Source organism: Meleagris gallopavo, chromosome 2 (genome assembly GCF_000146605.3).
Source record: "Meleagris gallopavo isolate NT-WF06-2002-E0010 breed Aviagen turkey brand Nicholas breeding stock chromosome 2, Turkey_5.1, whole genome shotgun sequence".
NCBI classification, from domain to species: domain Eukaryota; kingdom Metazoa; phylum Chordata; class Aves; order Galliformes; family Phasianidae; genus Meleagris; species Meleagris gallopavo.
This window is the reverse complement of record NC_015012.2, coordinates 40,694,571-40,711,625: the sequence shown is the minus strand read 5'-3', so window position 1 is coordinate 40,711,625 and position 17,055 is coordinate 40,694,571. Positions and strand designations below refer to the sequence as shown.

The following is a 17,055-nucleotide window of genomic DNA, read 5'->3' as shown; positions in this document are numbered from 1 at the left end:
TCTTCATGGTGAAAGTGCTGCTGCTGACTTCAGTGGACTTTGAATCAAATCTGTATCTATCTTAGAGCTCTGTCTCCATTGGAGACATCCTAACCGTGAAACCAGAGGATGAACCTGGCTTATGAAATTAAGGAATTAGTTATTAGTTATTAGTTATTTAGTTATTATTAGTAATGCAAGTAAAGGAATTTTAAAGTAAATTAAAAAAGCACACTATTGTGTTTGCTTCAAGTTCAGCCTCACTTTGAAGTGAAATAGCTTCTTATTTTGGTGCATCCACAATTAAAGGTAAAATCAACAACTACAGGCTGTTTTATTTCAAACATGCTTTGTCCTCAGCCAAACACAGAAATTGGAAAACCAATGGGAAATAGTCTTTTCACAGACAAAGAGTCTGAGTGAATCCCAGTTGTTTGGTACAGATAATGTTGCACAGATGCTTTTGAAGCACAGTAATGGATCTTGGACTGCACTGGTGTCCAAGATCTTCAGGAGCTCCTGGAATCTTTCAGGGCCTCCAAAATTTTGCACTTGGCCTTCCAGATATATATGTATATAAACATTGTGATGCTACTGTTGGCAATATCAAGAAGGGTGCTTCTAACACGCTGCTTCACATGAAACAGCAGAGGCATAAAAACTCACTGTGCTGTCTCTTGAAATTGCCTAAGATCCTCCTTTGAGACACTTCAGTTACCATTTGCAGTATTTGTGGTTGTTGTACTTCCACAGACATCCTACATATAAGCTGTGAAGTGGGCAAAACTATCCTTCTCCCTAAGAAGAAATGATGAAAGAAAAGTACTAGACTGTCCAATTTTTTTTCTTTCAGAAACAGCAGGGTTTTGTACTGCATATCAGCTTCCATAATTGAAAAGTCGGTGACGCTATTTTCAAGTCTATTCTACAGCAGAAGTTACTTCAATCTTTCTGTTATTCTTTTTTTTTGTGTGTGTGTTTTTCACCTTGCTAGGAGAGCACTTGAACATATCTCTTTGGATATGTTTGATATTTTAAATAGGAACTTAAATAAACCTTTCAGTTGGTTTGTTTCCTTAAAACAAAATATGTATATTTCAAACTCAGAAAATCTGTTCAATTAGAACAATGCAAAGAACTACCCCAGTTTGCATAATATTTCTGTGGGCTGCTGGTACAGTGAATAGAACTTCATCCTTTATATTCTTTTGATTTTGCTTTGATGCCAGCACTACCTTTCAAAAATCTCTGTCCATAGATTATTGGCTTGAGTACTCACTTAACCATTCTACAGCCATGATTTTAGGCAGAAATTATGCCTTTTATAAGGGGCTGTATGGAGTGCTTTTTGGAATGTTCCTCTGTTTTTTTTCCTATGCTTGCTGTGTAGTTCCACACAGCCTATTCACAACGCTTACAGGACACTGGATAGGTATAACCTTTCTAACCCCAAAGCACATCCCTCTCAGGCCATTATTCTCCCTGCTGTCTAGAATAGGGCTGTACGATTATTTGTCTTTTTAGTCTGAGATGTTAAAGGAACAAGCATGCATACCCTCAGCCTTAGGCTCAGACATACTGCTCCATCCCTTTTCTTGCAAACTTAGGATATTGAGAAACATTTTTTTAGTTTTTTTTTCCACAAGTCCCATTTCTTAGAACCAGGTCAATATGGGAGACACTGAAATTAAAGGCACACAAGACTCATTTTAGAAACGCTATGGCTAATACTGTCTAGAAGCCTAATTACTGCTTCAGAGATTGCAGCAGCTGGAGAATCCTTTTTGGATCTTTCTTGTTCTTACCATGTCCTTCTGGCCATCTACTTTAATGAAATTTGGATAGTCTTAGTTTTCTTGGAGACAGCTGTTCCTCTATCAAATTTACCAGTGGATTCAGAAGAGAGAGGCTGGAGAAGTGGTGAGGCACAATCCAGACATGCGCAGATCATGACAAATGTCTCATTTCTTTAGGAAATCAGAGAGGAAATCAGCTATCATCATTTTATATTCTAAAATGGTTTGGATTTCTGCAGGTTTCTTTCAGGTAGCATACAGCTCCCCAAGTTGGGCTGGACTGGCAGGCAGAAGCCCAAGTTGAACAGGGATTTTCAAGCCTGTGGAAGTGTCCTCAGCAGCTCCATGGGAAGACACAGAGATCTGCTCTGTTCTGGACCCTCCTTTACCCAGGACTAGACTTTCCCAGGTCACATGCTGGCCCCACTCCAGCAAAGCACTTAAGCACATGCTTAACTTTCAACACATCAATTACTCATGGATAAGTGAGAGAAGCTCACAGCCTGAAGAAGCTGCTGCTGCAGAGGTAGCAGTGAAAAGGAAGTGGGGAGGTGGTGACCTTATTGCCTCTCTTTCCCAATGGACTGATCTGCAGACATCATTCAGGGCCTGAGGTAAAATGATCACAGAGGCTAATAGGTCAATGACCTGTTACTCTGTCGTTGGCCTAGCCCCAACCTTTGCAAAAGAGAGGGGAAGGGAGATGGTGAAGTCTGTACAGTTTGTCAGATCTTATCACACTTGATAAGACAAAAATTCACTTTCAGGAATTTTTCTTTTCTAGTTTGCTCTGAAAAAAGTTGTCAATTCAGAGGTCTGTGGTGGCAGAGAGGAAACTCTCAATCTTTTGTTCTGCCACTTACATCTGTGACAAGTTTCCTTTCTCCATTAAGCTGTTCCAATTTCTAGCTCTGTGTATGTGAAAATAAGTTTCCAAAGCAAATCACAAATGTATGGGGTAGTAAGAGCTGCCATACTGATGTCAGGAGAAAAACACTCTCCCTTCCCAAGAAGAGGTACACCTTTTGCTCAACAATGTTTTGTAACAATGATGAAGAATTTGAAACTTGTCTCTCTAATTTTTTTCTTTCTTTTGGGAGATGAGATAAAAGAAGAAGAGAAGAATTGCTTTATGCTGCTGTCATGCTAGCCCTTCTCTGTTTCCAAAATTTTTGAAAAATGCTGCTGAGAGTTAGACAGCTGTGCACAACCACAGTAACACACAGAAGTGACCCTAGGGTCACATCTTCAGGAATGTGGGCATCTAGTTGAATTTAAAGAAAATTTAAAATATATATTAAAAAAAAAATTAAAAAAAAAAAGAAAGACACGGGAAATGAAAGATAAGATCCATTCTTTAGCTATGAAGCAAATAATTAACTTTTTGTGAATGTTTGGAGGAATAGCTTTAAAAAGCACAATGACAGCCAGCATGCAGCTCAGATCCCCACTCACCCAGAGAGACCTTCAGGGACACATCTGAAGCTTCCTTCACAAGACTCCCACAATAATGACATTCTCACCAGGAGTCTACTCCAAACAGTTCTCACAGTTTGTTTTTAACGGGAGTGTTTTATAGTAGTGGCAACATATACGGAGATAATTATTTCAAAGGCTCCTTCTTTTCCTTGTGGGACTTCAAGTGCATGCAAAATAATGACTTTCCAAGCAAACTTCCCTGGTTTATTTTCTGAACTCCTGTGCCATATACAACCCCCTGATCTTTGTAGAATTACAGATTGCTTCCCAGTCGTCTCTAGGATACCTCAGTCGAAGGAAATTTCAGTCAGAACTGTGTCAAAGGTATGTTTTAGATGTAGAAAATAGATGGAAAGAGATCTCAAATGGATACTGAAGGATAGGAAGAAAAATGGGCTTTCTAATTGAGATAGAGGACAGTTGTAATTAGATTTGCTCTCTAACTACTGTCTGGTCCACTTTTGGTGACTCATTTGCTCTTAGTGTCTCTGGGTCCGCAGCTCTGCAGAGGGAATCACTATGATTCCTTTCTCTCATCTTTCATGCATTTTTTGCAATCTGGCACTTTCTTAGTATGCAGGGAGCTACTACTGGGAACCACTTAAAACAGAGAGAGGGCTCATTTGAGATGCAGTTAAGTGATGTGGTTTGCTGATGACATCAGTTTAAGGACTCCTGCCCATCTCATCTGCTTGTCCATGTCTGTGTACTGCAATGCACTGCCCTGTCAGTTGTGCCTCTAAAAAGTTTTTCTGGGAGATGCTGAAACCAGAGCAGGAAACTTATTTAGCTAAAATGCAGTTTCGCCTGACAAACATAATTTCTCATTTAGGTCAAGAAAGTACAGTGATAAGTACAGTGTGGTCCCATCAACAGATCCTAGCGCAGGCAAGAGGGCTGAGAGACATAGCACAGGGGTGGGAACAAAGACTTTGAGATTTCTCAAGCTAGTTTAGCCAGCATTTAATTTCACTGCAGTCTGAGTAAAACATTTTGGGCTGGAGAAACACTGAGTATGGTTATATGAGTATCTGCTGCAACTCCATTATGAAACGCTGTTCTTCTGCAGGATTTCTATTAAAGTACCAGAGCAGCTCTTCACAAACATTAAGTGCTATGTTCCTACAACACACCTGGCAGGCAGATACACTATCCTCTTATCAGATGGGCAGAATGAACTGCACAGTGATCACTACTGGCTTAACCATACAGCAGGAGCTAATGCAAGAGGCAGCAAGAACCAGAACATCTTAATTGCTGGACTGGTGCTTTAACTCCCAGGCTTCTGCTGGAAACCAGTGTCCACTGTCACAAATTGCCAAAAGAAAGATGCTTCCAGCAGCAGTAAGAATGGGGTGAGGAGTAACAATGATATGACTTGCAGATGGCTTTCATTAAATGGAGTTTTTATTGGATTAAAGACACAATCTAGAGTCTCCAGTAGAACTGCTTGAAATACTTTCATCTAATCTTGAAGAGGCTTTTTGACCAAATCAAACATTTTGCTGGGAATTTTTCAACTCCACTGAAATTTCCTGGGGGATTCTTGGTTTGAAACAACAACAACAACAGAAGTCATTTCAAAACATTTATATTTTTTAGTTTTATCACCAAATATGAAATGTGCTTTATAGAAAATATATGCTTATGCTGCTGAGAATAATTGTTATTTTTGCCAGCTCTTGCTAGGAGAAGCTTTGTTATCGCAAGTGATAGACTGGGCTACAAATATGGTAAAAAGTGATACTCTTCTATGTGTTAAAGTAGTAACATGAAAGTACATCCAAGGATGAAATCAGTGATGAAAGATCCTGAAAGAAAGCTTCCTTCTTGTCATACTCAATGTTTATCTTCAACCTCTAGAAAATGTCCTTGCTTTCATAATGAAAGCTATTATCTTGTGACATTATTTTGGCTTAGGGATTATGTGATCAGGGACTTAGCAGTCAAAGGCTAATTGCATTTAGCCAAATGTTACCATTTTTATATACAATCATATCCTAACAAGACCCCATGAAGGTACAAATTATCTTGATTTGCAATGCATAATTCAAATAGCATAATACAGATGCTCACAGCTCTATATCCTGCTACATGCTAAGCTGTTAACATAAAGCTTTCCATAGCTTTTCTTTTCCTGGGCAAATCCACAGAAGTAACCTCATAGACAGACCCTGAAGCTATGAGTGAACAAAACTCAGTAAAAATTTGAGTGCTCTGAGCAGTGAAGGGAAGAAGCTTTGCCACACAAGGGTTCTGAGCCTATCTACGATTGCTTCAAAAAACAAACCAAATGAAACTTTAGCTGCATTTTCCTTCTAATTTTCAACTGTTCAATATTAACTGTGGACCTCAGGCTCCAGTACAAACAGAGCCCCAGACCCCACCTAGGCTGACTCCTCAAATGTCAGATAAATCCTTTTGATTACAGTATATAAAAAGAAAAAATGTTTATAAGCATGGAAAATAATATCCATATTTTCATAAACAATGAGAACAAGCGGTGAGGGAGGTTAAGTGATACAGCTTGTAATTCTAAACTAAAGGAACAAAACCCAAAGCAAGTAACCCCCTGAAAGATTCAGAAGTCCCATCAGACCAAAACCAAATGTTTTCAAAATCTGCAAAAACCTTCTGGTGTGAAATAATGTTGAGTCTCAATGAGAGTGTGGTTAGCAAGAAACTGTAAATCACTGCACAGAGAGGTTTCTAACTGGCAAGTGGCAAACACATGACGACTGTTTCTCCATACTCATGGCTTATGTGAATACAGTTTTTTTAAGCTGCTCACATGGGAACAGGATTTATCTACTACCACTGTATTTCTCAGTCCTTCTGAGCCCTGCTGGCTAACTCCAGCCCAAACTGACTGAAAGCTAGAGGCTTGAAGTGATTGTGGTCCTTTTAGGACACCATGTCACCAGACAGGTATTCAAGAGAGGTTCAAAGGGAGGCACAAAAGAGCCATGGCAGGAGTTCAACTGCCTCAGCAGACACCAGAGACAGTAAAGACGTGAGACCTGTGGTGAATGTACTGACAGCAGGGACAGCTGTGGTTGGAGCTTACAGCCATGGGGTATTTCAGCTGCGGAACGGGCTAGAAGCAAACAAGTTCTGCTGCTCATTGAACAGCTCCAATGTCTTGTCACTGACAATATCTGGGGAAAGAACTTCCACTCTGACTCAGTTCTCTTTTACTGGTTTCATAACTTTACTCTCTTTTAGCTTCATACTGAGAGAAAAATTAAAGAACAAGTGCTGAACAAAGGCCCCCAAATACACAGGGATTGGGGCAATTAGAAAGCTTGCTTTCTAATACCTGATGTATGTCTTTCTTCTTCATCCTCCAGAAGTTCTTTATTCCACAGTATTTCCACTCAGCAGGTATAAAATTGTATGCATTCCTAGTTTCTGTAGCACTCACTGCTCCAACAGTACTGTGTGAACCTCTGGTGAGGCTGAACTCTAGCATGAGAGTCAGGGGCTCCTCCTGAGAAAATGTCCTTCATAATTTTCCTCTCTCCAAGTCTTCCATGATAACATTTCTGTCACAGACAGGAGAAGGCTTGTCTTCCAGCAGTGGATCCATACATGGCAGTGGGAGGAATGAAGAGAGCTGGATGCATGAGGAGCAGTAGTTATCTGCATTATATGAGCTTCTTAGCAGTCCTTAAGAGCCTGTGGAAGACCAAGTTCTCCTATAGTACCAGGTGACACAACTTGGACATCTATATCAGTGACGCTCCAGATTAAAACTATTTTAGTTGCTACCTACTGTATGGCATAGACAAGACAGCATTCAGCGTTGGCTTGTCAGATGAGAACTGAATAGCTTGCTGTAAGGTTTTCCTAATTTTTTTGCTATATAAATACATACATTTTTTTCAAATTTCCAGCAATATATAGTCAGTCAGGAATCAGGAGCCTGAACTCTCACTTTCACATGCTGTGTGTATGACATGACTGCTGCTTATGGGAGACTGAACCTTGCTTGATTCAGCCCACAGCAACCTTAGCAGGCTATTCTGAAATGGTCTTTATTTTTTTGGAATGGGAATTAGCTGCACTGAGAAAAAAATCTGTGTGTATTGAAGACAGAATTAAATGAGAGCAAAGAGACCAGCAAGAGAGAATGGATACTCCCCAGGAGCATTCAACTGGAGTTCTGTGTTTGGGGACAGAAAAGAAATGAGCCAGCTGAGCTTGATGTTGGAGAATGAATGTGATTTGTCTTTTATTAATAAAAGAGGTCTCCCCACAAAGGAAATTCCCATCTTGGCCTGGTGATACAGCACTAAGTGGTAATTGATACACGAAATGCCAAAGCCCATAGATCTCTAGTTACGCTGGAGTAGACCCTCTTTGGGGCTTGTAATTGCATGGAGTTGGCAGACATACAAATTTCATCTTTGAGGGAGAAAAGGACTATCCTCATTCCTGCTGGCTAGGACAACTAAGCTCAGTTCCAGGCTGGACTTACCTTTCAGAGCATTTGTAAAGCAATGTTCAGCTGTATACTTAAAATTCTTTCACACTTTGGATTTCTGACAGAAATGAATAAAATATTTTTAATGGCATTTGGAGCAGTGAGGCATCTTGGAGAAAAAAGCCAAATCCTGCCTCCCCACTAGAGGAAGGCACAGTAGAGAAAAGGCAGTAGCTCAGAGCTGTGTAGGAACAGCTTCATAGTAAGGCACAAATGATGACTCAAGGCACTGCTCTGGCTGTATGCAGAAGCATGCTTTCTGGAGCTGTCCTAATTTTGTGGATTAGGCACTGATGTACCAAACCATGTCCCATGGTTTTTCAGGCACTCCACTGGAGGCAAGTTGCCCAGGGGACATTTGCAGAGTCCAGACATACTGTATGCCCCCTGGAATGGCAGACCTGCTTTCTGCCGCTCCGTGCATTTCTTCGCTGATTTGCAGTACTGAGATAAATCACATCAAGTCTGGCCTTAGGATCTATGCTGACTGCCATGGTGGCAGCTGATCAGCTATCTGATATTTAGTTAAATATCTCCATATGAAGTATGTAAAACCTATGAGCAAAAGAGCAGTGATAATATTTTTTGGCCAAATTCTTTCAGATCCACGAGAGGACTGCAACTGAAGTCAATACAATTTACTGGAATTAGGGGCAAACTACTTTTTTTTTTTTCTTTTTTTCCAGTTAATAGAGCTGGCCACCAACAAATCTCAAAAAAAGTAACACTGTTGTTTGTTTGCTTTTCTTCTCTAACCTAGTGTCAGCCCCAGTCTAACAAAGCACCCTAGAATATTTGCTTAGGCACAGAAATTAGCCAACTTATATTTACTATTTCTGTAAAAATGTGCAAAACCCAAAATTGTTAATGCCAAATGTTCTCAAATACTCTTTTTTTTTTCCTTCTTTTTTCTTTTTTTTTTCTTGTGCTGGAATTTTTAAATCAATAATCTCCAGAGGAGTGATGCAACTCCTAGCAGTACACTGCTTCCAAGGCTGAAAGGACACATCCTGGCAACACAAGTGGTTTTTTGCCAACATCACTGCAAGACTTTTGTTGATGTTATTGTTGTTGTTGAGATAGAACACCAGAAAAAAAGCTTTGCAAGAGAAATCAAGCGGGGCCTCCACATTAGCCAGTTGCTTGGGACATTCAACTGGCATAAACATTTCCCCAGTCCTGGCACCACTGGCTGCCAGAAGCTCTCTCTGTCCTTCTATGCTCATCCATCAGAGCTGCTTCAGGATACTTCAATAAACTGGTTATTAGGATGGAAGGTTGCAGAGCTCGGTTTCAGTCAGGCAAAGCAGGAACTGGAAGCAGGCTCTCCTGTGCTCAAAAAGCAGCCTTTTTGCTAGTATCAGAGGCAGAACTTTACCTGATTTTCAACAGAAGCACATTTCAGCCCAAGAGGTCTTTCCCAAGGAAGATGATGTTGCATCTGATATGCCTCTATGAAGAACACAGCTTTTGCATACTGGCTGTTTTCTGACAGAAGCTCTTGCAAAGTCGTATTTTAAAAAAGAATTTCCGATCAGCTGTTGTCATGAGCTCAGGAAAAGCCATATGACCTAAAGGTTACAAGGTGCCAGTTACAGATAGTGTTTCACATTCTTTCTTGGAAAAATAGTTATGAAACTGGATTTTTTTCCTGCTCTTTTTCTATATCTCTTCCAATGCAGAGTACTTTATTCTCCCAGTTGAAACCAATCATTTACTAAATATTTAGTGTAATTCATATCTCTGTCTCTCAAGTGGGCCAGTGTTTACACTTCAAAAGCAAGAATCTTTCTTCTCATTCCACAGTCACTCTGCAGAAATAAATACAAACCACAGAACCCGCACAGATCTTTGCTAAGGCACAAAATTTTAAACACCTTATGGATTAATGTTTATGGAGCCTGTCAGAGATTTAAAACCACAGCGAGAAAGAAAACGTTTCTTCAGCTCTGAGAGATGAACTTTTTGCCTCACGTCATCCCCACACTGAAAAACCCTAGGCAGGTTGTTTGTCTAAGCAGACAGCCCTTATTCAGCTGTTCATGATGTCTTTCTACTTAGTGCTCGCTGTAAATTTGTCTCTTTGCCACCTCCTTTATGCTCGACTTCCATGTGCCTCAGAGATACAGGCAGCCAGCAGCTTACCACTAATTCAGCCTAAGGGGAAACGCTAGCAACAAAGACCGGTCTGCCAAAACCCATAAAATGTTCTGCTTTTTGCCTTGCTTTAAAACAAAAAGATAATATTGCCCTTTCTCTAAAGTGGTAAAGCAACACATGCCCAGCTGAGTTCTTGACATTACGCTACAGGATTTTTTAAGGATTTTGAAGCGACCTTGGCAGTTACCAACATTTTCTTCAAAATGTGTGATTGTTGATTAGTTTAGTAGTCAGCAAAAGTAACAAAACTGGTGGTGGGAGGTACAGCCAGTAGCTTTTGGTATGGCAAATGGGAAGCCCATGAAAACCGCAGGCTCTGCAATACTGAGTAAATCCACAAGGAAAGAACTGGTTAAGAACAGAAATGGAGCCATGTTCACTGCTGCCACTCTATCTATGGAAATTTACCTGTTTTTACCGGCTGGGAAAAAAAAGCCAATGAAAATCAATTAAAAAAAAAAAAGATGAGAAACAAGTATTTTTGACAAATTAGAGTATTTTTCTTGAAGGTTTAACTAAACTTCTCTCATCACTTGTCGGTTTTTTCCTCTTTCTGAAGGTAAGAAAAAAGATGACTTTCAACACACTGGAAGCCTCTGGTATCCACTTCAAAGTAGAACCTGGTTAGGTGAAGGATGGCCAACCTTGCACAGAGTGCAGCGTGCTGATAATGCCTTTCTCACCAGAGGTGCCTCCCACTCTGCCTACCTCTGAAGGCAACCAAGGCCTGAGGCCTTCTGGGGTAAAAAAGAGGGGCAGATGGAAAGAGGAGCAACGAGCCTGTGACTCCTCCTACTTCCCATCTTTTTAAAAAGCATTAGTCTTTGAGCAAGTTTCCACAGTAGTGGCCCTGAAGACTAAAGCCTGTGTTTCTGTACAGACAGGAGGATGCAAGAAGGCCAAAGGAAGCTTCCCTGTGCTCTCAGGTGGCTTCGCCTCCTTCCTGTCCTGGGCTGCTCTCTGCTAGTGGCTAGTGATGATGATGTGGTTCTGGCACCAAGCCCAGTTAGGCTTTGGCTCCTAGGCTGAGGCTGCTCGGTGCGGTGAACACCGAGCCTGGGAGCCAAACACCTTGACAAACACCTTGTGCCCACAGGAGGCTGGCCTGGCACCACAAGCTTACTTTATGCTGGGCTGAGAGAGAAGCATGTGAACATAACAATTTATTCGTTACTATGGGTTTACAAATCTGAAATAGCAAGATGGTACACAATGCAACTGTCAATGCTGGGGATTGGAAATAAGAAATATTCATTCAACTAACCTAGCTTTTATTCCACATTTGAAGCCATATGAAATTTCCACTAAAATATCACATTTTTCCTATGAAAGCATTTTCATCCAAGACCACCACAAACTTCTTCCTCCTCTTCTGAGAAGTAGCGCATTTGGGATGATGAAGTAGCATGTCTCTGACAGCTGTCCAGGATCATCCTGATAGGAAGATCAGATTCAAACTGTTCACTCCTTCATTTTCTATCTGCGGATGAAAAGATCTTCTTCCACAAAGTGATGAGGCATAAAACAAACAGGTAACGAGAGCAGAATAAATCTGGTCAAGGAAGGGAAAAAATATGGGGCAAGTACATTTTACTTGTGTGCCCAGTGATTTCAAAGCTATTTTATGACTTAAACATTCTGCTGTTATTTTATATTCTGATTTTCTCCTTCATCCTTTGTTGCTTCAGCTACTCTGCTAAGCACTAAGGAAAGCATGTTGCAGTCAATATTTCACATCATGTAATAGCCAATTTTTTGTAAGAATTTCAGCATTAATGTTAATCTAGTAAATCTAGCACTGGAGATAAATATATCTTTCCCCAGTCTGGGCTCCTCCCACTGGCTGTCTTCAAACTATTGTTTGTTTCCATGGCTCTGAGAATCATAGAGTCTTGTCTTTGTCTCCTGATGATCAGAGAGCAGACTAAGTTTGTCAGAAATATTTCCAAAAGGCTATATTTTTTTTTCTTTATTCCCTCTATTGGTGGTCATTTCCTTTTTGTCATCCCAAGTGTTCATCTAACAGAGAAGAAGGCTGGTTTTTCAGGGTTTGCTCCTGATCCCAATTGCACTGTTCCAAGGTCTACGTTTGGGTGGAAGGGGCCACAAAACCTTGAGGGATGATTTAATGTAAGGTGAGTGAGTCAGTAACAATGCCTCTCCCTGCATTACAACAACCAACAGAACTGCGGCTCTGACAGATGGGGAATGTTCTAGCTCTCATCCTACGAGATACAGAGCAGCATGTGTGGTGCTGTTGTCATTGGCCTGAAGGATCAAGTCCTTTCCATCATGCTGATCGCTCATTAAAGTGTGATAAAACTCCAAATCATAATCTTTAATCATGAGAAATGCAACATGATAATACTGGAAGATCTCACCCAAGGATGACATTTTTCGAAGCTATCTGTGTTTCCCAAGGAAAGCCAGTTACACATGGATCTGTTCCTCCGAAGCAGTCACAACTTTTGCTTTATTTCTACATTCTGTCCCCTTTCTAAATGGCTGGTTTGATGGCTTTATTTTTAATGGTCAAATAATATGTGGGCATTGGTGTTTTGGGACTAGGATTTGGCTCACCTTTGTAGCTCTCCAAAACAGGATCTCAGCTCCTGGTTCCTATAAACACTTTCAAAAATTCCACTCTACATTTCATGTGGCACAGAGCATGGCTCAGTCATCAGCTGTTTGCTCATGGCTGTGTTAAAACAAACTGCATATTTGAGAAGTTTACAAAGACCACTTTCTACTTAAAAAAAAAATAGAATAAGTCATTTTTATTTTTTGATTAAGAAGACTTGAAATCTCCTACGTATCTCTGGGATGCCATCTTCCATACTATCCACAAATAACTAAGGCAGCAGAGAGTTTTATTATTTCTTTAAATTAAACATACCTTCTTTTTTTTTTTGAGCAGTCATATGTCGAGTACTGTGAATAGCACTGTGAATACAGTGTCATACCACAGGTATGGTAGGGCTAAAATCTGGTGTTGCCATCTGGTCTTTTCATTCATATCCATATTAACGCCCCAGGAGACTTTCTACAGATGTCAGTTGATTTTGATTTATTACTTTTGTTTATAAGAAGCTATATGGATAATATTTTATTTTTTTAAGTATTATTTGCTTTCTTTAAAAATATTTTTTATTTGTGCTTCTGCTGGTCCTGTCAGTCTCTGTCACTTTGTGATACTCAACAATGTAGAAACTAAGAGGGAAAGTCGCTTTTTGGGCATATGACATGGAAGAAATTGTTCTGCACATGTTTATATGTCTATAAATATCTGTATATTCTCTAAGTATTACAAGAACAACTTCTTTGAATTTCGATATTACTCTCTATTAATATTCCAAAGTTTTGCCTAGTAATTCTTTCACAGTGGGTGTCAGAAAACCATAGGAGAAAAAGAATCTCTTCCTTCAAATTGTGTTATCTTCTGCCAACCAACTGATCCTGCAATGAGAAGCAGACTCCTGAATCCTTACATACTTTAGCCAAGTAACACAGCTCTTTTTGGACCTGGCGGTCCATCCTTTTACATGCAGCTCTGCACTGAAACTTAAAAGAGGATTTACTTTCCATAGTCTTGATACTTAGGAGCCAGACAATTTTTCCCTTCTCAGTTAGAATTTCCAACATTCTTATTGGAACAATCCTGATGAATTTAATACAGAATGGCCAACTGCCTGTGGGATTTTAAAGCTGCCTGAACAACTCTACAGACAAGATATAATTTCCTTTTCCATTTTTTTACTTGATTAAAAATAGGAAAGGGAAGTTGTCATGCTCCAGTACATTGCACTGAGTATTTCCTGTATATTTGTATATATTGCTGTTAAACTGTACAGGATTACACTGTGAGGCTCAATCATTTAAGCATCTTGAGTTGCTTTCTACAACTTCCTGAGCGCATAGTTCTGGAAAGAGTTGGGAAAAAGGAGATGATGTGGGTGTCATTGTGCAAGAACTCACATAGGACCTCAGAAAGCTTACATACAATTCCTAATGCAGCACAGATCAAGTCTGGACATGGTCCTGGCATGGATGAGGAGGTGGCTGGGTCAAAATTCATCCTGCCATGACTCAGAACGCATCAGGCTGTGGGAGAGGGCTGTGCTCTCTCTGGGTAAAACCACCACTCAAACTGGAGCAGGAAAGGGAAAACAAAGTTTTCCTTCAGTGCCATTTGCGCAAAGGGGACCTTTTGGAAATTTGCCAAAATTCTTAAATGAGAGATAGATTGTGGTTGGACTCGATGATCTTTAAGGTCTTTTCCAACCTGAGCAATTCTATGATTCTATGATTCTATGTGAAGAATCGTGACACAACTCTCCCATAGTCCTTCCCCCCCTATAACAAGGAATAACATTTCTTTCCCTTATTATACCCTTATCTAATCAGACTGTAAGTTCTTGAAGGCAGGTAGTTTTCTTACCACCACAGTGGTGACTGGTAGCTCTGCCTGTTACAGTCACTTTGCCTTTTACACTACAAAACACTATTTTCATTTGCTTTGCCTTTGCCAGTATTTTTATCACTTGGTCTCACACTTTCATTTAAAAATATTTTCTTTAGGCTCAGTTATCTTATGGGATAGGAGGAAAAGAAAGGGAAGAAGAAATTTTAGTCAAATCTCTTTTGAGAAATAAGTTGGGAAAATGACAGTAGACAAAATAATAACATATATTTTGGCAATGAGTTTTTATTTTGAAACCATAATGCCACCAGTTTCTGGACTCCAGACTTCCCACTTTGGCCTTTTGGCTATTGCCAACTCTGGAAATTCACTGAAATTTGAGGAAGTTATAAACCCTCAAAAACCCGAGGCTTGTTTTCATTAGATAAATTTCTCATCTATTCTGAGCTTGGATTCTTCCTGCAGTGTCAAACCCAAACTGCCATGCCATTTAGTAGTGTCTGCTGTGTAGAGCATTTGCCCAGCTGAATGGCATCACTGCTCAGAACTCTGAGCTGATGGTGAAAGGGCCGTGGGATTAGAAAGCTACAAAGAGTGTGGCAGATGGGAAAGCAGCCACGGGGCTGCAGGGCTGTGTGGCAACAAGGAGGCCTGGAATGGGACAGGGAGACAGACTGAGATGGACTGGTGGAGAAAGAAGAGGGCTGCAGTGACAATGACTGCACTGACAAGGTAACAGGAATGAGAGGCTTGATTGTAGGAGAATGGAGAATGAAGGATAACTGATGTATGAAAGAGGTAACACAAGGAAGAACTTCTTTACTGTGAGAGTAATGGAGCACTGGAACCAGTGTCTCAGAGAGGTCGTGGAGTATCCTCTGAAGGTACTCAAAACTCACCTGGACACTTTCTTATGCTACTGTAGGGAACCTGCTTTAGCAGGTGGTTGGACTATGTGATCTCCAGAGGTCCCATTCCAGCTCCTAGGGTTCTGTGATTCTGTGTGATTCTGTGAACACTTGGATAGGGCCTAGCTGGAGGGGATACAAGCATGGATGGCTGGAAGCATCCATCACCAAGAATGAGCACTCCTTCTCGTTCTGACAGAAACAATACCACAAGGTTTTACCACCATCCCAGCTGAGAGGAAACAGCTGGAAAAAAAGATCCTGCTCTGCTTGATGCAGCAAATGGCAATCTGCAATCCTTGCTATCCCTCCTAGCATCTGCTAGGTGGAGGATAGAGGGAGACTGTTGAGGGTCTGCATGGTGGAGGGAAGAGTCCTAAGCCAGCTGTGACCTGGGCAATGCCATATGATGATTTCCTTATCTTTCCTTTTTCCCATTTAAAAAGTCCAGGAGGTATTGTGAACACATTCAGACAGTCACAGACTTCATGTTATCACGTTGTTTCATAAAAGCTCCAATTTTTTACTGATCTAAGTGCCCAGCTGAGATCTGGCAAAATGGTGACCACATTGCTGGCTGCATGCTTTGAACATTACAGGGTCCGGAACAGCCAGCAGTGGCTGTCCCAAGCAGGGCACGCAAATCTGTCTTCAGTTGATTTCTACTTCTCTCTGCCTTGGTTCACTGTGCATGAGGCTGCTGCTCCATTCCCAGGGAGGCGTGACAAGCCAGCAATGTCAGGTCTGGACTCCTAGGGGAAATGTCACTCGTGTGCTGCCTGTGCACCACTTTGCAGCCTCCCAAAGATGAGCGCACCTGAAGAATATAGAACCATTGAGCCACGGGGATCGCTGCGGGCTGGCAGAGAGCTGCGGGTCTCAGGGGAGGAGCGGGGGGCTCCTTCATTGACAAAAACGGTTTATTTCAGGAAGTCAGGGGAGAGGAGATCTTCTGACTGTTCTAAGTAAGGAAATAAGAAAATGTCTTTACACGCTTCCCAAAAGACAAGGGAGAAAAGCACAAAACTACCAGGAGGGAGCTTTCACCTGCGTGCGGAGCAACCTGCAGCTCGTCGGGGTGCCTGCTCCGTGCGAGCAGCGCCCGCTGCCCTTCGTGTGTGCATGTCTTCGTGGGCGTGCTCATCCCCCGACTACCCCGCGCCCTCCCACGGGCTCCGCTACCGGCTGCCCCGGGCAGGGGTATGGGCTCAGCCCCCCGGCCCGCGCTTCCCGGATTTGTGCTTGGTGCTGCAGGAGGAGGCGGGGAAGAACGATCCCTGCTAAAGTAGAGGGGAGGGGGCAAGCCGGCACCCCCCGGAGCATCGGGGGAGGGTTAACCCGCGAGGTCTGGGAGGAGAAAGCGGAGGCCGGGCTGGGCAGGGGGAGGATAAGAGGAAAAGGGAACGAGCGTTTCGGCGAGGTCGCACACCGCCAGCCCCGCCGCAGCGGCAGTGCCTTCCCCTCGCAGGCGGCGGACAGCGGTGGGGAGGTGTGGGAGGCTCCAGCCTTCCCTCCCACACACCCCTCCAGCTTTATCTCCTCTTCCCCCGCCGCTGGGTGGACGCGGCCGGAGGGGAGAAAGGGCGGCCCGGAGGCGCGGAGCCCCGAGGGAGGAGGAAGCAGGGGAGCATCTCCGAGCCGCCGCTCCCTGCCCAGCAGACGTGGAGAGAGAGGGAAAACTGCCGGCTGCGCTCCTGACCCCGAGCTTCAAGGGGTGAGGGTTAAAAACTAGAAAAGGACCAGAGCGGGGACCTCCCAGCCTGGGAGCGGGCGTTGAGGGGAGCGACATCCCGGGGAGAGTCCCCCTTCTCCGCTTCCCGGAGCCGC

The 17,055-nt window shown here is 42.2% G+C and overlaps 1 protein-coding gene across 1 annotated transcript in view; it reads left to right on the top strand.

Annotated features, from left to right (window-relative positions):
• SMOC2 (SPARC related modular calcium binding 2) overlaps nucleotides 1–17,055 on the top strand; it is a 157,708-nt gene that overhangs the window by 10,976 nt on the left and 129,677 nt on the right. Inside the window, exon 2 of the mRNA XM_031552201.1 lies at nucleotides 16,158–16,942. Within this exon, the coding sequence (XP_031408061.1) occupies nucleotides 16,158–16,942 (785 nt within the window). The remainder of the gene's footprint in view (nucleotides 1–16,157; nucleotides 16,943–17,055) is intronic.